The sequence below is a fragment of the Ostrinia furnacalis genome, unplaced genomic scaffold, assembly GCF_004193835.3.
Source record: "Ostrinia furnacalis isolate ACB-3 unplaced genomic scaffold, ASM419383v2 OfSCF5400, whole genome shotgun sequence".
Taxonomy (NCBI): domain Eukaryota; kingdom Metazoa; phylum Arthropoda; class Insecta; order Lepidoptera; family Crambidae; genus Ostrinia; species Ostrinia furnacalis.
In genome coordinates this window covers 472,257-496,664 of record NW_021135639.1, presented here as the reverse complement: position 1 = coordinate 496,664, position 24,408 = coordinate 472,257, and the positions used below count along the sequence as shown (strand labels likewise).

The window sequence follows — 24,408 nt, the reverse complement described above, 5'->3', positions numbered from 1 at the left end:
AGGTAGGTATCTATCTACATTTTGTTAACGCTACAATGGACGGATGGTGAATGGACGTAACTGAAAATCCATGGGTTGCATGCTTTCAACAAATATTGATATTGAACCACATGCAAGACGTACTTTATGAAAGTATGAAGGCATTATAAGTATTTTTACTTTGTTTTTATTTTTATCATGCAATGCTTGCCTTGTATCTAGCAAACTAAGACTACGGACTTGAAAACCTCAATGGAAAGAAGTCGAGGTAATTAGTTTTTGTGGTAAAGGATCAAAAACTACAGGGACTACGTTTCAGCCACATTATTAAATAATTTACCTACAACAACACCCGTAAGTTTCAATTTACCGGTTTCCCTATGCAGCTATGTTAGCTTAAAATTGTTAATATAATCGTGGCTTAACTTTTTTGTAGCAAGGGGGTAGGAACCTAACTACAGGAGCAATCAGGGTTAAAGTATATGAGACCGTTCTGGGTTTGATCGGCGACTTGGTCCCCGGTGACGTTGGTCCTCATGGTGGTGGCTGAACCTGGTGCGAAGGACCCGTCGGGCCCATAAAACCCTGTGCCCGGCCCGCCAGAGGCCCCAGGGCCGTACTGCAGGTCTGAGTGTAAGAGTATAATCAACTTTTCTTGTGAAACTCTTTAATATTTTAAACCATTCGCCTAGCCAATCTCAATCTTCACAAAGATATTTTCCAGCTGGTAAACAATAAAATTACTTTCTGGAAATAATTTACTAACTGGAAAATAAACAACGATTGCTAACGTTGTTATACCTACGTAATTTGAATAAGATTAAAATTTCAAACATACAAAAAAAACTGTGTCTGGTGGACGCGCGTTTTTTCGCTAACTGCTCTTTTTGCAAGAGACAGGTCGTAGGTTCGAGATCACCACGTTAATTTGAAGGCAGGCTCATTATCCATTAGGCTGCTTTGTAAAAATACATCAGACATGTTTGCGTCAAATATTAAATGCTAATTTATTTATTGATATAGTGTCTTAACTCACCAGCCAGGTCCATCACGAAAGGCGCATTTCCTCCAGGCCCAATTCTAAACGATCTGCTGTCACACGGCACGTATCTAACCGCACAGAATCCCACGTTCCTGCGTATACACGCCCTGTACTCCTGCCCTGCCAAATGACGGCCGTTGATGGCGAAATTGAAGGTCTTGATTGTACCTGAAAAGATAACACCTAGTAAAAATGTTGCGGCAATGTGTTTGTGTGACATTGCTGTGATGTTACGTTCAGGGGCTAAAGAACAAAGTACGAGCCAAAGCTCACGATGCGTTGCAGCAGAGGGGCAACGCCGGAGCGGTGTCGCTGCGTCGTTTTACATAGAAATATCTGGCAAAATAGTTGCGGTGCGGCGACGCAACGCATCGTGTGCTTTGGCTCTAAGGTTTCATATTGATAACACTTACCATTGTTATTTGTAAAATACTGTAGGCAATCGTGAGGTGCGGAATACGCAAGCGGCATTTGCGCTAGCCGCAGCAACCATAATCGTGGCATCTCGCTCCCTCTCATACGAATGGATAGTTTTGTACTCTTCGCGCTCGGGAGTTCTCCTGCCTCGCGGACTTCGCTTCCACTGGATAAAGAGTAGTATACTAGAAGAAGAAAGAGAAATGAAAAGAGCATTCAAAACTTTATTCAGATAGCAGTCGTTAAAGCCAATAACCGGTTTACGCCATTCAGTTGGGATTATAAAGCATAATTATGCGTAACCTACTGGATCATCATCGATAGATCATGTTGCATGAAAATGTGTGATACTCGTATATCCAAAAGACACAAACGTAGAAGTCTTGATGTCAGTTCAAACTTCATGGATATTTTGATATACTTACAATGCTGGCCATGGTTTTGCCCACAAATGACGACCTTCCCGCTGCCCTCCCCAAGCGTCATGGCGTCCTCATCGCACTCGCCAGTCGTTCTGTTGGGCTGACCCTGTGAAAGTTGATATGATAAGGCATCAATATTTTCTGTCAAACCAGTATTGTAATACAAGGCGACAATAGCCCAACAATATTATAGCCACGATAGCCAAACGGTGAAGACGGAGTGGCCGACTCGAGATCCGAGGAACGCGGGTTCGAATCCCACCGCCGCTCGACTATTGTGGTGAGCCCACTCGTAACACAAGCTTATTTAGCTTACCACGAGGGGCTAACGAGACTATTAGTAATTTGGGCAATACAAATTGCTAATAATCTTTAAAAAAAAATAGTGCCAGACTGCAAACTGCTACATTTAGCTTATCTGGAAGAGTTAACGGGACTATTAGACTTTTGTGTATCATACAGTATTACTGAAAATCATAGCTGGGCATTAACTCGTTAATCCGTTAATCGTTAATTAACGAAGTTAACATTTCTGTTAACGGATTAACTTTTAAGTTAACTTTAAAAAATGTTAACGGACTCGTTAACTTCCGTTAAATTATCCTAAGTCCGTTAATCGTTAATCGAGTACCTACTATTTACCAAAAAGATAAAGCAGGCATACTGAAAAACACTAGAAAAAAGCGTTCTGACAAGTACGTTCGGGCTTCCAGAACTTCCAGAACCCAAAACAACAGTTTTTGTAACCAGAAAGAAACGATATAAAAATGCTATTTATTTATTTATTTACAAGCTTATATATCACAGAACAATAATAATTAAGTACTCTTATATGTATATTATTGTATATGTATGGGGCAAATCTTGCAACTGAATTTAAGACCAGTTCTCCTCAACCGATTGAGCTGCAATTTTTTATACTTATGTAAGTACGATGAAAATGCAATGTTGTGGTACCATTTAGCTGGTCTAATGATGGAGTCAGGAGGCGGCCATAGGAACTCCTAAATGAAACGGTGGAAACTTATCGGAGTTTGGGTTTGTTGGATTTGTCTTTTCGAGCACATTGGTGCTAAATTGTATTGTAATTGAACCAAGGCTCTGAGATTGAGATACTATAGACTAAGAGCTGGTGAACGCCAGACCTACGTCATTTTATAAAAGCTAAAAGTTTGTCAGCGTATGCTCCCAATATAGGTTAGAATGTTGGTGGATTATGAAGTTTGGGTCATCGTGGCTTTGGCAGCTATGCTAAAAAAATTGGCCAAGTGCGTGTCGTGCCACGCGCAGTGTAGGGTTCCGTAGTTGTCCGTCGTTACCACAATATATATGCATTTCAGAATTAAGCAATTACTTAATCTAAAGTCACTTTTAATATTTTCTTCTAAGGAATTTATTAGGAATGAAATTTTACAATACATGAGTAAAACGACTATTACTCTTGAACTAACTGGTGTATTTTAACCGCTATAGTTTTCCTTGAAAGTTCATAAAAAGCACTATTATGATGAATTTTTCCAAATTTTTTAAGCCAACAGTTTAGTTTTTAGAGGGCCCCCCTACTCAGACAAAAATTGGCACTTTAAACTTCAACATTTTGCAAACGGATCCCTTAAAATAGAAAAATGGTCTTAGAAACCCCTAAACTATTTTAAAAGACCTATCCAACGATACCTCACACGATGGGGTAGACTAAAAAAAATCATCCCCACTTAACATGTACGGGAGCTAACCTAAAATTTTTTTTTTTCAAAATTTTATTTACCGTTTTGCCGGCATGATCAATATAACTACATACCTCTACAAACTTACAGCTCTCTAGTGCCAATAGTTTCAAAGCAAAACCTCGGACAGACAGACAGCCAGACATATCGAAACTATAAGGATTCCTGGTTAAAAGTCAAAAAGTCAAAAGTCAAAATTTCTTTATTTGTTTGGACTAATAAATAGTTCTTACAAATCGTCATTTTGCTCTTAAGGGGCTCCTTAAGGGGTCTGTAGAGGCTTCTACATGTCATGTCATAATCTTTTGCTAAGACTACGGAACCCTAAAAACTTTCTGGCAAGGAGTTGGAACTGTCAAAACTGTCTGGCTAAAAAGAGGAATAAATTCCATGCGCGATACAAGCTTTCGAAATTATTAGAACCTTGCATACAATTATTTTTTTCGTTTTATTATAATGTGTTAACGGATTAACGATTAACGTTAACTTGCGTTAAATCTTGCTAAATGTAACGTTTTAACGTTTAACGAAGTTAATTTTTTTATTAACGGTTTAACGATTAACGAAGTTAACTATTTGATTAACGGTGCCCAGCTATGCTGAAAATTCCCAGCTATTACTGAAAATAAAAAATTAAACTGTCCTGTACACTGTGTGTGTTTTCCATGTTGATCGATTGTCATAATCCATAAAATAATATCTAAAGTCAATTGAAATAGCCTTTATTTTAATTCAAGCTTAATCTTAGCCGGCAAATACCTAATATCAAAGGAGATAAGTGGAAGATTTCCACTATTCTTAAACCGTAGGACGAGAGAAGTAATTGGATCGTCTGCAGTTAAACGGTTTAATACTGGTTAGTGGGTGCAATGAGATCAGAGATCGAATATGGCGGATAATTCAATTATCTACTAGCGAGAGACGCGGCTGCGATGTGGTAAAAATATGCTATCGAGCGCTGCAAAAGACAGGAGATAGTCAATAAAATCTCCTGGATGCTTTGATTCAAATATACTCGTATAATATAAACTCGTGTACCTACTTGATGTAGTGCACAAAGTGATAAATATACCTACTCAGGTAATTTTACAATCACTAGGAAGTTAAATCGTCGGTTGATCAAGTTATTCATCTTCAATGTTATCAACCCATCAAGTTATGTAGATCAGTTCTTTCAGAAACGCAAAAGATGTAGAGCTGATTTCAAGCATAACTTTGAATAATTTGATAATAATTAAGACCCTTTATCGTTTGAGCTACTAAACCTAGGTCTCTCTTTCCCACCAGCAGCAGCAGCAGAATAAGAGCTTTATTCACCAAGAATCATTGTTTTAAAGTCTTCTAGTATTTTGTGGTATCAAATAAGCAATATTGGACTTTCCAGCTATGCTATTAAATACTATAATTATACTCGTAGTATGCGATCGAGCCTACGATCTATTGATTTTCGTAGTGTTTGTAGTAGACCAATGCTCTTGCGTCATATTGAACACTAATAAAACCGACTAATGAGAGCTGAGTTAGTCCCGACAATAAACACAACTTACAATAGTGAAGTGCACGAAGTCGACCCGCAGCTGCGTGATCCCGGCGTGCGTCTTTTCGATAGTGATGTCGCAGTCCCGCTCTCCCGACCACAGCTCCGGGAACCCCGGGGAAAGGAAGTACGTCAGGTTGTTCTGCACCACGCCCCCGCATGTCACCTCGACTGGAATAAGATATTTGTAAGAAACAAACGGGAAGATGGAAATGTAGAGTTGGGCTCAGAATCTAAGATATTGGGCACACTAATTCCCAGAACAGACGGTGAAACGCAACTGCAACGAAACTGCAACTGCTAGTTACTTTTGAGTTGCATCTAAGTTTCTGCCATAGCGTCCGTTGAGAGACCACACATGACGCGACCAGTTTGAAACTTTCAAACTAGCAGTTGTAGTTTCGTTGCAGTTGCGTTTCACCGTCTGTTCTGGGCCTAAGGCTGGGTTGCACCATCTCACTTTAACCGTAATTATAACAATAACCGGTGCTTTTTCTATGGAGTTTGACAGATTTTTGATGTATGCTGGTTATAGTAAGATGGTGCAACCCAGCCATAGTGTAAAAGGAAGATATTATAATACTTATGAACTTTTAGCTTATGGATTGTACCTATAATATGAATTCATAAATAATTTTTAATCCTGAACGAGAAAGTTCTTGGCCTGTATCTGACCTGATAGACTTTTGTCTGATAAATTAGAGAGGGTCGTGTTCCTGCTGCAATAGTTCCTAAATGAGCTGGTGATAAATATTTATATGATAAAGATGTGATAATGATAATATGACCTGACCACGACACAACGTCAAATAATTAAGTACGTCTACTTATTACATAATTATAGTTATTTAAGCCCTATCTCAAAAAAAGGGTTCCTTGTCAGGATTACGGAACCCTAACAAAAACGCAATAGATAATAATAATTTAATAACTGTAATATCGTAATACCTTTAATAGCGCTATTAAATTAATCACGCCACAATACCTGTCATTAAAACATTCAATAATCCCTTAAAACCGCACAGAATTTGTCATTATCCATCATTAATATCCCAAAAATCACTGTTTACAGTGCATAACGCAAATTGAATGTCATTTTATTCAGCAAAAAGCCGCTTACCGGCAGACGATGGACGTAATTTGGTTAACGGACCCGCAATCAGTACGCAGTCATTATGGTTTGATGCCGTTGGTGCTTATGTGAATAAAGAAAAACTTATTTGTTGCATAACTAATTTTACAAACGGTTCTGTAACGTTTTTGTACGTTGTTGTCAATGAAGTTGGTTGGTGGTAGGGCTTGTTCTAAGTCCGCCTGGCTAGCTACCACCATCTTACCTAAGTCTGTCGCCATAACAACAATGTTAACAGCATTGTTGTGTTCCGGCAGTTAGAGGTAAGATCCAGCCAGTTCCTCCGTGGTTGAGGATTCCGGGTGAAGCTCGCTTCCACCTTCGGCCTGATCATCACTTACCATTAGGTGAGATACAGGCCAAGAGCTTCCTTGTTGTGGATAAAAAAAAAGTCACATGTGAGACAAGCAAGGCTCATGAGAGCAAGGCAAATATTTTTAAACTGGAATTCATAATATCGATGTTGTAGTACATTGTTGGATAACAGACAATTTAACAATAATAAAAGCTCGTAAAATAACCAATATGTACCTAGGTTTCTAAAATAATTTAGCTATAGCTATACGCATACTTAATGTTACGTTATCTGTAATGTTAATCTGTATTATAGCACCAATAAGAGGAAACTTAGTTTCTGTAATTTTCGTTCGTTCGTTCGTTTCAGCCAAATGACGTCCACTGCTGGACAAAGGCCTCCCCCAAGGTTTTCCACAAAACGGTCCTGCGCTACCCGCATCCAGGCTCTTCCCGCGGGAAGAGCCTGGATGCGGGTAGCGCAGGACGCGTCCTTTACCAGATCGTCGGTCCACCTAGTAGGAGGCGTGGTCGCCACTTGAGAACTTTCCTGCCCCAACGGCCATCGTCTCTACGAGCTATGTGCCCCGCCCTCTGCCACTTGATTTTAGCAATTCTGCGAGCTATGTCATTTTATATCATTAAAATTAATCTGAAAGAGATGCGCGGCTCACGACGTTCAACATCTATAGCCCCAAAATCAAGACGCTAAGTATTCACTGATTTGACTCTGAAAAGTTACACGTTAAAAAGACCTTGGCTAATTTCCTCTTTGACAAAGCAGATTGAGGGCGATTGTGTCAAAAATGTTATAAAATGAGTAAATAACAAAAGCGTCACAACAAGAGATTATTTAGCTCTCGGTCAGTAAGTTTTAATCTGCGGAATCGCCTTCGAGCGATTTGGCTTTCCTCTTTGTGGGCAGAAACAATGCTACACCAACAAAAGGAGCGGACCCACTGTAATATTTCATGACGACCCCTTTATATTGTTTTTAATTCCGAAATATTTGGCACATTTCATTTTATCGGAGCTGTGAAAAAAAGCAATATAATTCTTGGAACCATATTTCAGTATTCATTGTCTTTTGATTCCAACTCTATTCGTGTACAGTCAACAACACATCAACAATGAAAAATTTCAGGAAATGTTTAAAATATTTCAGGAAATGTTTAATTTTTCAAAGTTCATAATCCATGTTTTGTAGCAGGTTAATGTTCCTTTTACTGAGCAATAACAACTTCTACGCGTTGCAATAGTATATTCGTGGAAGGAGACTGGCAGCTACCACACCAGACCACTACCAGGCATGGATGAGTTGTAATTTGCTATATTAGGTCTAGATTTCAACCAATCCTTACATGTACTCGACGCATTTCTTATTTCAGAATTAAGCCCGCAATTTTCAGTACACACTCCTATACAAACCTCATAAGTCTCTCTTTTATTTGCTTCAAAGAGAAGAGCAGCCAAGCTTTAGTATTTGCCAACAAGCCAATAACTAACCGCCAGATTTGTCAATATTTCATACGTGGCCAACTGCAACGTGTAGACACGGACCAGACACGTGCCAACAAGTGCCATGACATGAACCGTGCCATTCTGCATGTTTAATGCCCGCTACACGTTACACGTTTTATGGCTAGTCTTTACTAGTGATGTTTTAGTAACTTTAATATTAGTTAGAAATCGAAAAGTTTACGAGCAAGCTATAAAAGGGAGTTTAATATTGCTGCATATTTTAATAATGTTGGCTTTGAATATTGATGCAAAAGAAACATGTATGGAGCCAATACAGGCTGATGTTATCAAACCACCCTAGGAAGTCTATTCAATGATTCTTCTTCATCTTGTCAGAGTGGTCGTGGTTGCGCTGACAAGGTACATGATGGGGTAATGTCATCTCCGAGGGTAGCTCTCCTGGCGATGTGCTTCCATTTCTGACGGTTAGAGGCGTCGCGAGTATATTGGACCATGGTGGACTCAGTGGCCTTTGTGATGGCGTCTATCCAGCGAGTTGGCGATCGACCGCGTGCTCTTTTGCCTTCAATCAATTCAATGATTATCAACAACTTTTAACGTATTTTCTGAAGCATGGAGATTGTCTCTGCTACCAATAACCCAAGAGTAAGAATTATTAAGAAATAACAATTATGTAAGAACAATAAGCGCTACCTTTTGAATCGCCAAGTTTAAAATTACATTTCTGCATAAATACTCGCCACTAATGCTGCCAATAATTCAATTTATTGCAAGAAGGAGGAAGCTATTAGATAAACAATTAATTTAGATTAAAACGTCTCCACTGGAAATCCCTTACAATTTCCAGACTTGTCACTCCGATTATACCCACTAATCCACCTGTCAGGCCTAACGGGCTCGGGCTATCTCCTCATACCACTCCAATATTAGATCTATTGCCTTTGAATAAGGTCTGCAATAGTCCAGCACCATCAGTTGGTTGGTGTATTTAGTGTACAGACGGCAGCACTTCAGGCTAAACGTTTTGTTCCAAAATAACACCTATTACAAAGAAATAAGATGCCGTAAGGTAGCTTGAGTTACCGTGGGTACATCACAGTGATTGGTGCGGTTACAGTTAATCTAGTTTGGCAACTAATAGATTTGCAAATTGCTTTATGCTAAATCTGTTTTTACATTGATAAGTATTACGATAAACACAGTGTGTCAACTGTAAGATTTATCAGTGGTTTCTGTAAAAAGGGGTAACGCATATTTTTTAAATTATTATTTGTGACTGAATCTACGATCACAAATTTCGATTCGTGCGATTTGATTTATGCCCGTTTTCACCATCAATCCCTAATTAGGGTTCCGTAGCCAAAATGGCAAAAACGGAACCCTTATAGTTTCGTCATGTCCGTCTGTCCGTCTGTCCGTCTGTCCGTCTGTCCGTCTGTCCGTCTGTCCGTCTGTCCGTCTGTCACAGCCGATTTACTCGGAAACTATAAGTACTACAGTGATGAAATTTGATGGGAATATGTGTTGTATGAACCGCTACAAAATTATGACACTAAATAGTAAAAAAAAGAATTGGGGGTGGGGCCCCCCATACATGTAACTGAGGGATGAAAATTTTTTTTTCGATGTACATACCCGTGTGGGGTATCAATGGAAAGGTCTTTTAAAATGATATAAAGTTTTCTAAAAAACATTTTTCTTAAAGTGAACGGTTTTTGAGATATCAGCTCTCAAAGTCGTAAAAAGTATGTCCCCCCCCCTCTATTTTTATAACTACGGGGTATAAAATTCTAAAAAAAATAGAGGTGATGCATGCTAATTAACTCTTTCAACGATTTTTGGTTTGATCAAAGTATCTCTTATAGTTTTTGAGATAGGTTGATTTAACTGTAATTTTGGTTAAGTTATTGTGCTTACACTGAAAACGATGGCTGAACCTTATAAGATAGATCAAAAAATATACTACAGTATTGTACACCTTTTAAAATCCGCGATGATATAAAATCTTTATAATGTAGGTACTTTTTACGAGAAATATTAGCTTATTCAAGCAATACGCCATTAATCCTTATCCAGTAATGTACCTTAAATACATTGTGCATTTGATAAAGTTTAATATTACAAATGTGATTGTTGAGTAATAATAGGTTAAACATATCCATCGAACCAATATTTTTAAAACGCGTTAATCCTATAGATTATTATTACATCGATTCAAGAAGATCGGTCGCTCGCTGCGCTGCAGCGCGTGAGTTGCGGGGCGTGGTCTCGCGCGGGAGCGGGGATAAGATAGCTAACCGCGTCGACCCGAACGGGCAGACACGTGAGGGCAGACGTCGTTGTCACTTGTGCGCGCTAAGAGAATTTCATCGTTCCCATTTACTTCTTTCGCAAGTCGAATTTGGCGTTGAGACTTTTTAATATTGAATTGTACCTATTATAAAAAATAAGTAAGTAGGTATACTGGTTTAATAGGTGCTATTAAACCGGTCACGTACTAATAAATCCCCCAATAATATAAATTCCTTTGTTTTTGGTGCAAATTTTAGTGTTTCGTAGCAGGTTTTTAAAATTTCTAAAGCTTATTGTATATCATCTAACAATGGATACTTTAGATAATACGTTTTCCTACATTCTGAATTATAATAACTATATCGAAGATGATGTGGTTCGCGCATTTCATGAAAAGTTACTTCGGTGCACATCATTTAGACCGCGTGAGCTAGAATTATTTCAACACCCTGAACTGATTGAACCTGTACCTAAAAATGAGACGCACCTTCAAGTAATTTATGACGGTGACGTGGGATTAGTGGGGCACTGGAGTTGTATTTATTACATTAATGGAATACTGCGTGTGTACGATAGTCTTGTTGGTGTTCTAGGAAAATCGCAAAAAATATATGTAAAAGCCTTGTTTCCGTATCTATCGGAGTCATGTATTCAGTTTCCAAGTGTTCAGCGACAACCGAATACTATTGATTGTGGTTTGTTTGCCATTGCTTTTGCCACCTCTTTAGCTCGGAATATTTATAAATACATATATAAAATTAATATTCATACATAAAAGTACAAGGCAAAATATCGGGAGAGTTTAGGCTCCATTCACCAGGTGTATAAATTGACATAATAAGTTTATTATATTTGCTGCTACGGAACCCTTTGTGCGCGAGCCCGACTCGCACTTGGCCGGTTTTTTTTAAGTGACCCCTATGGTATTTTGTTTTCAAAGGGGTCACTTAAAAATTAGGGATAGATGATGAAAACGGGCATAAGTATCTTTATCTTCTTTGCCTTAGCCCTTTCCCATTATTTGGGCTCAATACTCAATACTCAATACTCAAATCTTTATTTAATCTCGGCTCCCTTCGGTCGGCGGTTCGATTTGGTAGGTACTTATAATTACCTCTAATTACTGTTCGCAACCTACGAGAAGGTCTGAAATGAACTATGCCATTTTCAGAAACTACAAAATACTTAAATATTCTGTATGTTCGTATATTTCCAATAGCATCGCGCATGAGTTGCTCCCGTCGGAAACGCAATTGCATGAATAGTTTATTACTTACAGAATATTTTCACTCAGACAAAAAATGTGCAGGTGAAAACTCAATAAATAAATTGCAGGAGGTTTTATTTTACAGCCATTTTGGAAAACAAAATTTCGCAAAACGATTCGAATGTGATAAAATATTTTAGTGAATGTCTTGTATATTCGAGTGTACAGCAAGTTATTTCGGAATCAATGAATTTTACATGAAATGATAATATTGAATGGAAACATAGTGAGACTATCACAATCAATATACCTACCTATCTACATCGTCGGCCGTTTGGTGTAGTGGTTCAGAACGGACTACTATGCCGAGAGGTCCCGGGTTCGATTCCCGGCCGGGGCAAAATTGAAATGATGAATTTTAATTTCTGTGACGGGTCTGGGTGTAAATATGTATAATATGTATGTATTTAATAAAAATAAAAAAAAGTATATAAGTAGTATATCCGTTAAGCTAGCACCCATAACACAAGCTTTGAGTTGCTTACTTTGGGGCTAGCTGGCGCTGTGTGAAATTGTCCAAAGATTTATATAACACCTAATGTTTCACAATAAATAATCTTGATTTTGAAAAAAATTAAGCGCCCTGAAAAAGCCTCCGTACTATTAAAGTAAGAAGTACCTATATGAATAAGGTCGAATTGGTCCTAATATCAATATTAAAGTCGAAATCACGATACGTTACATAACACTGTTATACACAGTGTGTAAATAACATAAGCTAATCAAACGGTACCAATATTAAAATCTTCCTTCACGACCGCTTTATAGCCACACGTGCTTACATAGTTCCAAAGAAATCCTACAGCGTGCCACTTCTACGAGTTCGAGTAAAATCAATTCCATGAAACAAAACGTCTTATTTGAAAGTTGGCCGCAGGTATACTTTGAAACAAATGGTCGTATTTACACGTAGCACAATGGAACATAAGTTTCGACAATCGAAACGGCAATAACTTCAGAACAAGAAAGTAGGCACTAGTAAAACTTTCTTGCATGATCGATTGCTTTTGCTAAGAGAGAAACGAATATAAACGTTTTTTTTTGTTACGCACTGGTCAGTTGTAGTTTTTAAGTTGCACGACCGCCTAATCTAGCTCATATAAATCTCGTAGTAGTAACCTATGATGAGTTATGGATCTATTTTATAAAAAAGTAAATAAGTGTATAATTTATTATCACTTAGGTAATACTATTATCTCAATATCTATTCAAATCGACTCTACAAGTTTTGCAGTTTGCTTTCTTTCAATAAAACCGATAACTGATACATGAAATAAATATTGCGAATACTTAACAGTAATTATCTTTGTAAATGAGTGCTGTGTGTAATTACAGATGTAGCAAGGCATTAATCTACCCCGCTATTATTCAGGATTAGGCGAGTACAATCAATCCGCCCTTTTTGTTGCGCTCGCGGAATTACGCAGGGCTAAGGAGGCACTTAATATCAATCAATCAACAAAAACCCTGGAGGTGGAGCCCCATACGCTCTTCGTTAGTGTGATATTACTAAGGAGCACGTCATTTATACACAATTTATGGTATATAATTTAAATGTGAAACCTAGTTAAGTTATCATTGTAATCTTATTGAATTGTATTCTGTGGTTGTGCCTTTAAATAAATAAATAAAATAAATACAGCAAATAACTTCAGGTGTTCAGTTGGATAACGAGATAGAGCTGTGCTACCAAATACGATGAAGCGCGATTCTCATAAGCCTAGATCTTCGGTAAAACAAAGGCATTTGGTTGCGTGTAACTCCTATTGCATGTGTCCTTCGCCAAATGCAATAATCTGTAAAGTTCAAGTGTGCAGTCAACTTACACACACAGCAGACGCCAAGTCTGTACGCGTAGTCACCAGCGGCCGTGGCCGTCCCTCTACCGGCAGTCCCTCGAGTTAAGTCAGCTGCAAGCGCGGCCACGTGAAGTGAGCTCTCCTGTAGCAGCTAGTATATGTACTTACACACACACAGCAGACGCCGAGCCCGTGTGCGCAGTCACCAGCGGCCTTGCCGTCTCGCTGCCGGCAGTCGTACGGGTTGAGGCAGATACCAGCACGAGCGACGGTGAAGCTGGCAAGCACTGCTACAGCAGCTAGTATACTTACACACACAGCAGACGCCGAGCCCGTGCGCGCAGTCACCAGCGGCCTTACCGTCTCGCTGCTGGCAGTCGTACCGGTTGAGGCAGATACCGGCACGAGCGACGGTGAAGCTAGCAAGCACTGTTACAGCACCCAGTATACTTACACACACAGCAGACGCCGAGTCCGTGCGCGCAGTCACCAGCGGCCTTGCCGTCTCGCTGCCGGCAGTCGTACGCGTTGAGGCATATACCAGCACGCGCCACGGTGAAGCTAGCAAGCACTGCTACAGCAGCTAGTATACTTACACACACAGCAGACGCCGAGCCCGTGCGCGCAGTCACCAGCGGCCTTGCCATCCCGCTGTCGGCAGTCGTACGCGTTGAGGCAGATACCAGCACGAGCGACGGTGAAGCCCGCCGGCTGGCATTCCCGCTCGCCGCCCACCGGGAAGAAGTTGAGCACCTTTCCCAGGGAAAATAGGCCTGGAAATAATATTGGAGCATTAATAAAATGATCTTTGTCTTCATTTACCCTACACATAACATAGCAGACCCTACCATTACTAACTAGAGACGTACGCAATCACAAATCTGAGATATTACAATAATTAACACAGATCTGATAGCCATTGTCATTGTCCAATGACACTCTCTATCTATTCCATTGCGTGAAAGACGATATCGTTATTTTACTAGGTATCTATTTTGCTTTAAAAGAGGCCTCTTTACAAATACAAAATTATGTCTCATGCAAATAAAAGTACAAAATCGTACCGCAAAAATATAACAAGGTAACTTAGTTACAAAAAATACTCGTTGTTTAACCAAATTCATGGGACAAGAGATTAACGAAAGAAAACTAAATTATTCAAGGAGAGCAGGCTTTGAACAACCAGTTACACAGTTTATTACACGGCCGCGGACAATTTGCATAAGAAAAATAACAAGGAAAGTGAATCTGCTCGCCATGTTGTAAAGACGGGGCTCTACGTAAAGGATAATCTTACTGAATTTAAATATACAATTTGTATAACCTTTTTATTTTAATAATACAATACAACCCACAAAGTGATTAGCGTAATGCAAGATGCTTAAACCCGAGTAAGATTAGTTGATACTTTTTAAAGACCTTACTACTCAACTTTGCATTTTTGTCATTGTGAAACTAGAACACAAGGAACCTGGAATACGCTGTGTAAAGTTCACGTTGCCCCTAGTGCAAGCTGCCCCTTGTTCACGATTTTTAAAAGTACCTTGCATTTAATGTACTTTCATCTGTGCTTTTTCATGCTACTACTGTAGTATGCGTTTGCTCTTGATAACAAATCTCATTAGGTCTCGGACAAGAATCTCATCTCTCATTTTGGTCTATGTTGGCACGAGGCTTATTAGGACTATAGAATCCTAAAGATAAGCTCCTAAAGAGTGTAAAGATAGCTTTAGCATATTTTTCCAAATTGACTAAAGGCAGGCATTTATCCCCAACCTAAGGTTACGTTATGCGTAGATAGAGTCTAGGGTAGTAGAATTTGAAATTCATAAGGGTGCAATCATGTTAGCCCCCGCTCGTACCAAACCCCGGCCTACAGATGTTTTATATAAAACAAGTCTGACCCGGGGAGGCGGGCATATCGCTAGGATATCGTCCGGGATAGATACCCATCCGTCATCCAGGACCGCATTGAGGTCGCAGCGCGTAAATTATGACCCCGGGCTCGGTTAATAAGAAAAGGAAAGTTTAATAAGAATGTCATTGTGACGGGATTTACGATAGGAGTGTGATGAAAAGGTCGGCGACATCATTGGGGGAAGATAAAAAATTAAAATTATTTTTAGGTTGTTTGTTGGCAGTATAAAGTTGTAACAGTCCCTCTTTATGAGTGCTCAATTTAGATTAAATAAGTATAATATTAAAGATCTTACTCAGAAAATTGTGCTGGTAGGTACCTATCTAGATGATGCTTGGAAGCTCCGAAAAATTCATGACTGGATTAACTGAAGTTACTAAATTAAAAGAAATTAGTAGTAACTGAAGTTACTAATACTAGGTAAAATTGGTTAAATGTATGTAGGTAGGTGTATCTGCGATCCCTAAACAAATACAAAAACAACCTGCTCATGCTTATCAATAAACCTTCTACAACATTCGTATAAGAAGATATCTACATTATGGGTAGGAAAATAGTGGTAGGCATACGTAAGACATAAAATTTATATGACTTTTCTTAGACAGCGAGCAAATGGAGTCATGCTAGCATAATGATAGTGATGCTCAGCGTTTAGAGACAATTCGAAAACGATAAGGAAACGTCCGCAATCGAACTCGCCCATAAAGGCAGTTACTATAAAAGCGTATGGAGACAGGAGCGAAATTAACTTTGCTGTTTGAAATCTGACATCGGACGAAAAATACTCTGAAATAGGATACTGTTAAACAAAAAGACCTTTGCATAGTTTAAACAAAAATAATCAAGGTCATATAGGTCAAGATACTACTTAATTCAGTAGAGGCCTTACTCTATTTTATTCAATTCTGTGGTGAAAAAACTAATCTTTGAAATTGTAATGCTCGTGATTTTGTACTGTATAGTTTTCTGGTAGGTTCTAGAACCACTTTTCAGAACTTTTCATCCTGTTACTACTTTCATGGAAAAGTTAGAGAGGCTTTTTATTTCTTTTCCTCTGTAGCTCAGTGGTTAGGAATGAGAGTTTCATCTGGGACCATAGATTTTGTTAATGAAAATAATGTTTGAGATTTTTCAGCCTCCTAAATACAATAGTCATAACAACAATCATAAGTGAGAATCCGTTTATGAACTAACAAAACAACGAAATGAAACCGCGACACTACCTATTGTATTACTTTGTAAACGGACGACAGTCTAAACACAGCGGTAACTTTTATAGTTATAATAGATGCTATTTGCTACAAAAGTTGGCTGTACAAGAATCCTACGGACCGTTGTATCATTTTAGACATTTTGTATGCCGGTTTATACTGCATTTTGCCCCGTTTCTGCTATACGCGAAAAAGTCACAGCAAATAACTGTAGCCCTAATAAAGTGTGAACGCTATCCGCTGCAGCGCCGTTACCAAGCTAAAGTTCGTTAACTACTTTTAGTAAAGCAGATAAGAGCTTCCTTAGTTTTTGTTTAACTTTAAAAGCTGTATTATACAGAGTATTTAGATACCTACGTTATTCAGGTACACTTTTAGAGAAGTGCGGTTAATTTTTTTTTTTAATTTTGTTGCAAAAAAAATCCACGGATGGACATAGCAAATTTTAGTGACGATCACCAAAGTTGTGTAGTAGGTATCTGACAATTCTGAGTTTCTAGATTTAAGCATCTTAGAGCATCATAAAGCTCAAATTATAAAAAACAAGTTTCAGTCACATGCAGATACCATTCTTTTCAGTCTTTTTGTTTAGCTATCAAAGCGCTTGGAGAAAAACAGCATCTGGAAAAATGGAAATATTTTTCCAAGAATAATTGAATCTCTTAGTTCCCCAGTTTCCATTTCCATATGTATTTCTTAGCTTGTCTCCGGGCAATATTGAAAGACGGCCCGAACCGCGGTTCTTGAAAGTTTAGTATAATACTGGAACAGGGATTTTGTTGCTGCAATGGCATATACCTGCAGTTTTAAAGAATCCTCGAGATGCTTTATTGCATATTTTGTTTCTGACAAAACAATCTTTCATCATGGCCATTTCATGTGCTACCATTTCATGTGCTACCCCGAATACTACAATTTGACGATTGTTGTTAAATGAAGAGGATTGAAATCAAGAAATCTTACGTACGTTTCTGTCCATAAGATTTTTACCTGGTTTGTTGGTGCTTCAGTAAACGAGTATTATGTAGATCTAACAAAGCTTTAATGTATCGAAGCTTTTATGGTGTATTAAGTTTAAAGGCTTTTGTTTGTTTAACGCCAGACTCAATACAATGAGTAGAAAACTAATTAATTTATGTTTGTTTCACCAAATTGAAAGTAAACATTATGTTTGTTAGTTAAAACTAGCTATAACAATAACAATACCAACAATTAGGTTTGCGTATCTGTATTCACAATTCGTAGCGTATATTTAAGTCCAATCTCTTTTACAGTAAATAACATAACAGCTGGGTGTAATTGTAAAATAATTGCACATTCATTGCTCGGCCTGTCAAATTAATACAGACATGATGACTGGCATACAATACATGAATGCAGTGGGCTCACTAATATGCAACGAAATATAAAAGCTCTACATGACACGACTTGAAAAATTCTAACCCACATTAATTGAACCCTCGATCTTAACTTGATCTTCTCTCATCATCATCATCATTTCAACCACAGGACGTCCACTGCTGAACATAAGCCTTCCCCAATGACTTCCACACCGCACGGTTGGTAGCGGCCTGCATCCAGCGGCTTCCTGCTACCATTATCAGGTCGTCAACTCTTCTCTAAAATTACTAAAAAAAATTTAACCTGACTGTGAGCTAGTATGAAAATTAAATTAAGTACATGATTTTCAACCGTTTTGAAATGCCGTTATGTTTGCACCAAGTGAACTAAAAAGGACACCAAAGTTGAGAACAAGATTCATCTGTAAAATTGCTTGGGGCTACTGCATCAATATTGCGTGTGGGCCTACATTAAGATTAGCAGACAAAAAATTGAACGGTCGTCCGTATTTAGAGCGTAGTTTTTAATTCGGTACAACTAATGAATTGTGGGTTTTCCTTATTCTGTTTTTAGACCATAGTAAAGCAAGAAACCGTTAGGTGATAGATATATTATATGTGATAAAATACTACTAGTTTTACGACTTGATATATTTATAGTCGTTACACCACCTGTTCATTCATAACCTATAGCCTAAAGCATCAATAACCTTAAACATTAACAATTTATGTATATTAAATTTTTATCGACATATTAACTACCTATACAAATTATGTTGCAGGTGTTTGTTTGAATCAACACAATCATCGTTATGTTATTTAATATGTAGTCTCGAATATTATAAAAGCGAAAGTAATTCTGTCTGTCTGCTTTTACGTGCCACCTCACACTTAAATAGCTGAAGTAATTTTGATGAAATTTAGTATAGAAATAGTTAAATACCAGTAATACCAATACAAAATACAGGTTAGTTTTAACCCCCATTTTCGAAAGGGGAACAAGCGCGATGTGATGTGTCACTTTCGGTGAAAGACTGAAAAAAAACACATACCTAGCCGACGATGAAGTTTTATTACCCTTTTTCTGACATTTAAAGATTGCTGAAAAGTAATGCAAAAACCCAATTTGAGAACAGAATATTGCACTCAAATTCAGTTCTCTACAATTAAATTCCGTAGCTATAAAATTCTGTTACTACTCGTAGTCTAGTTCATTTGTTTTCAACGTTGAAAATGGAATTTCACTTTCGAACTTTTTTGTATTCGGGGTCGACTCTGCAAAACGTTTTCAATGTAGCGCCATATCGACATCACCTTCTCTCTCGATTGTCTCGATCATGCCAGCATTCCGGTAGTGCAAGAGAGACAAACGCATATAAATTTTTTTGGAGGGTAGGATTGGTACCCAACTTAAAATTTGGTATTCCAAATCGTCGTTTTGCAATCATCCCGCGTATTTTCCGAAACAATTCCATTTCCAATCAGTCTGATGTTTGCTTCAGTTTTTTGGAGCATTTTGTGGGTACAGTTGCACTCGAAAATAGTTTTTCTCGCTTGAGAAATGCTTTTAAAAGCCTATTTGCAGTAAATAAATTGTGCCGTTTATTTATATCCATTTTATTAATTGAACCAATATCCAGAGATCATTGGCTAATAAATAAATAAATAATTGACCTACAAACTGCAATAATAACACACTACTCTACCTCTTTAACAGAACGTCGACTTAAATCTAAATTGAATCTAATTTTTTTAAAGCGCAGTAATAACTAATGACTCTGTACTTTCAAATTAATTGACGTTTACAACTTGATGAGTAATTCAGCTAATTGTGCAATACAATAATATTTGTGACTTGCGGCTTTGCAATCTCGTTAAATGCATCTATTTTCGTGCTGGACTGTACTGTGTACAGGCGAATCAAAAGTGGCCACTGCCTAATTGTTGTTGTCTTTTTTGTAACGGTCTGTGCGATTTGCGCACTCACTCACTGACCGTCCAGGGTTGCCAGAAAACAAAGTTTGAACTAGAGTTCCGAGGATATTCTGAACTATTTGTTTGTTTTTTTTTTTTCAATTATAATTTTGTATTAATAATGGCGTTTAAATGATAAACCGTAGTAAGAAAGAAATAATAATCGTTCCTCCCTTTCTGGACACATTATTATAGCAGTATTACTAGGTATTGCGTAAGGTTTCTGAACACTAGTTTTAACAAGTTGCATTTCCTATGTTTTTCTTTCTAAAAAAAATCTAAACGAATAAATACATTTTTGAGCCTTGTACAGATGCTAATGCATCCTAACACTAATGTGTTACATTTTACTGTATGTCTGTCCCTCCCTAACCCTAATCTGTTCATTAAAATGACCTCAACTTCATTGACCTCTAAATTATTTTTTTAATTTTACATTATTTACAAAAAGTGTCAGCCCTAATGGTGGAGCTTGAAAAACTGGGTGTAATAAGCGTCTTATTTGGTTTTTTACTTGTTGGGATTCGCTTTCTCTGTAATACAGAATTATTATTATTACGTTCGTAATTTTGCTTTCAAAGCGGCTGCCTCAGCCGAATAAAATGTATTGTTCATGTACTTCTACAGTATTATGAATTTATGTTGATTTTAGGGCAAGAGAAGAATATAAACATCACTGAGGTAGAGAATTTACAGAAATATTCTAAAGAACATTATAGACTGAGTCGATTATAACAAATCGTAACTCAGGGTCCAGTCACGTAAAAGATTGAAGGTTAAATCCCATTTTAAATCGATTCTTAAAGTGATAATCATTTTTATATTGATACGATTGTGAAAGAAAGTGTTATATTTTGTCATTAAATCATAGAGAAATAGTCGGTTGTATTGATAGTTTAATACCCTATTGAATTTCAAAATCCTGAAGACCAGTAGACACAAGAATAATAGTCTAAAGCAGTGTTTCTTAACCTGTGGTCCGTGGTTCCGAGAGCATATGTATGGGGATCCTTAGCCTTATCTATGGACCATTAACAATCGTAACTAAATGCCACCAAAAATCTCGTAATCGCTACGCACGCTGTGCTTTTTTATTAAGGGGGTCCTTAAAACTGTGCTTAATTTCCTAAGGGGTCCGTGGACAAAAAGGTTAAGAAACGCTGGTCTAAAGCACTGATACATAAAATCCCCGGCTAAAATACACAGCCTTAACGTGCAAGCGCATTAGCGTGCACATATTTTATATCGCGATGCAGGTCGCTGCATTATTTATATCGAGCCATCGAATAGTTCGGGGAACGTAATCGATTCCAGTGGGTCCGGTTGTTCCTCGAAGCTTCCTGAATATGAAAGGTTTTAAGGAATCACGCGATAGCAAGCTGTCTTAGGTAGTAAATAGTAGCATGATGAAATAATTATATGAAACTATATGAAATATTATAGCAAACACGATAGTTAATTTTATAGTAAGCCTGGTTTTCGTCTATCGTTTGGATTGTGGCCAACTTAGATCATAAACCCACGTTAAGATTCCTTAATTTACTTGTGCTTGAGTCATTTTAAGTTCAGAAGAATGTTGATAATGTAAAGAACTAAAAATAACAACCATGCCCTGTTTTACTTACTTTGCTCAAAACCATGAAACCTTAAATTTTATTGACATCCCATAAAATGGCCAGTTCATAATAAAGGTAATTCACTCGTAACTTTATGGCATAGGGTGCGGCCACACGACAATGTTCATTTTCGACACAGTATAATTAAAGTACCTTTCTTCGCCTAAGTTACGCAGATATTGCATTCTTAGATTGCCCTGATCGTCGGAAAAGTATTTTTTTTATTTGCATTAATATGTCTAAGAAGACTCTTAAAATCTGTCACCAGAGTTGGAAGAAAATAAGGTAGCACATGGAGCCGAAATATATCAGTCCTAACTAACCATATAAAGTCAAAGTCAAAATTTCTTTATTTGTTTGGACTAATAAATAGTTCTTACAAATCGTCATTTTGCTCTTAAGGAGCCTCTACATGTCTCATAATCTTTTTACCCTACCAGCGCTTCGAGACCAACATTTGGCAAGTGCTGAGAAGAAGCGCCGCAACAAACTCAGTCACCACTGTCTGCCGGATATAGGGTTGCCAGGTCCAAAATCATAAAAGCCGGACTTTGTGTTTCATTTGGCCGGACATTTTNGGGGGGGGTGCAATTAGTGTCAGCTCATGAGTGAGTACTATCATCATCGGTTGCTAACCAACATCCTGATGCGTGCGCTTCATATGATTCTGTGGCTCGACTTTCGCCTGGCAAACCAAAGGCTTTTTAAGCCTAACAAAAGCCGGACAGGCCGGACAAGAACCTAAAAAGCCAAACATGTCCGGCCAAAGCCGGACGCCTGGCAACCCTAGCCGGATAAAGAAATAGTAGTAGTAGGTACATTCGATTCAGGAGCAGTTCACTGAATTTACCATGCATTCTTGTATGGTGTATCTTATAAGAATAATATATCTGAACTCTACCACTATTTCGGGGCATCAATATACATAGGTCAGATCTGAGAAGACGCAGCGCTCCAGTTGTTCTCAACGACACCTGCAGAAACCAGTCATAAATGAGTCATCGAAGCGTGGCCGGTCCATAATAAAGGCACGTTATGGCTCAGCCATCGCGATGGAGGAAACCGGATGAGTGTGGTACCGCGGGTCCATAAAAGTAAATGACCATCATCTAACGCAATGACGGCGAAGACATAATGACGCGTTACTTTGAATGGGCTAACTGGAGTCATGAAATAAAAATGTCGTTTCATGGCGAAGTTTAGAAATTTTTTATAGCAAGATTGTTGGACAGTGTATCTAGAATCCTAAAAATATCACGTGTTCATCGATTGTAAAACTCAAGTGTTGATAAATACAGGTCGTCTCAAAATTTGTACGTCACATTGACACCATACGAGCCTAAGGAACAAGTCTATTAAGTCCATTTTAAAATGACTACGATATTATTAGACATACCTCAAAACTCATCAGACTTTTCTATGGACATTAATAACTAAAATATTGGTCATATCTCAAAACTTATGAAACTTTTCTATGAACATTTAGGCTTGTTCGATGCGTCTTAGGTTCAACTACCTCTGGTGTCAGTGTGAAGTGCTAATTTTAGGCACACCCTGTATAGTGCGTTATTCTCGCAGTTTATTATTATGCAGTTTCATATCATATTTACAGACTTCAACGCAACTTCGGTATACTTTTCTAACTGCGCGCGTGGGGAAGCGAGTTGCGAACTCATACGGCGTACTTTGCAGTTCCTTGAGTGTATTTTGAGGAAATTGCAGCTAGCTACCCTCATAATATGCATAGCGACGCCGCCAAGTCGTAACTTAGTACACTGAAACTTGTCGGGAAGCTTTGCATCATAGTTAATATTTTCATGATGGGATTGAACATAGTATTTTAGGTCTTTTTCAAAAGCTTTAAATTCGAATTATTGAAGGTCTTAATAGACATAATTGAAATGTTCGCTGTCTACCTACAAATTAAAATTTAATGACCCCATTAATTGCTTCCAAGCAGTAGTAGCTTACTGGGCAACACTAACAAACGGCTTACTTACCGTCTGCCGCACAGTTAGCCGTGCGAAGAAAACTGATTACATATTTTGTCGGCCGTTTGGTGTAGTGGTTCAGAACGGACTACTATGCCGAGAGGTCCCGGGTTCGATTCCCGGCCGGGCAGAAGTTGAAATGATGAATTTTAATTTCTGTGACGGGTCTGGGTGTTACTATGTACTTATAATATGTATGTATTTAAAAATAAAAATAAAAAAGTATATAAGTAGTATATCCGTTAAGCTAGCACCCATAACACAAGCATATTAATTGCTTACTTTGGGGCTAGATGGCGCTGTGTGAGATTGTCCAAAGATATTATTATATTATATTATTTAAACCGGACGTCTATGTGACATGTTTAGGTAATTATTATCTCGGTGGTAGAGTTCAATTTTGAATGCCCTGAAGTTCAGAAACTAAGCATACTTGGAGGACATATGTAGTTGAGAGCACATCCCTGAAAACGAGATAATTGCCTTCGATTGATTTTGAGCCTTGTAATAAAGTGATACAAACAAGTAAAACCTTAGTGAACCGACTATCTCTTGTGAAAACATGTTAGTGCAAAGAAAAAAAAAAGAAAAATAAAGTTCAAAATCGCTTTGGGAAATGTATTAGGTAAGAGCCGTAGTTAGTTTGCTTACCTACTAGCTACAACAAAGAAGACGAGCTAATTGTTGCGTGTCTAAGCAAAAAAGGCCTGCAAATTACATCCCTATTTATTTTCCTGTAGTAATTAATTCCCTGTCAAGTTACGGGTCTAGCCATTAGGGCCGCAAAAACTGACCTCCGTCAATCAGAATCTTACGAGCGAACGAGACGTTAGCTATAAATTAAGAAAAGAAATAGCTTTCTGCTTTTGCGGTTAGGTTTTAAATATATTGTGCAATAATATTCTTTGCATACATATGTATTTAATTTTACACTGACAAGTATCTATGCATTTCCATCTATCTTACCTTCA

General features: G+C 38.0%; 1 protein-coding gene across 1 annotated transcript in view; it reads right to left on the bottom strand.

Annotated features, from left to right (window-relative positions):
• The window catches only part of LOC114361068 (uncharacterized), a 40,784-nt gene that overhangs the window by 6,592 nt on the left and 9,784 nt on the right, over positions 1-24,408 (bottom strand). Inside the window, exons 2-6 of the mRNA XM_028315987.1 lie at positions 13,984-14,160; positions 5,132-5,292; positions 1,864-1,966; positions 1,435-1,623; positions 1,016-1,189 (exon numbers count right to left, since the gene is read on the bottom strand). Of these exons, the coding sequence (XP_028171788.1) occupies positions 1,016-1,189; positions 1,435-1,623; positions 1,864-1,966; positions 5,132-5,292; positions 13,984-14,160 (804 nt within the window). The remainder of the gene's footprint in view (positions 1-1,015; positions 1,190-1,434; positions 1,624-1,863; positions 1,967-5,131; positions 5,293-13,983; positions 14,161-24,408) is intronic.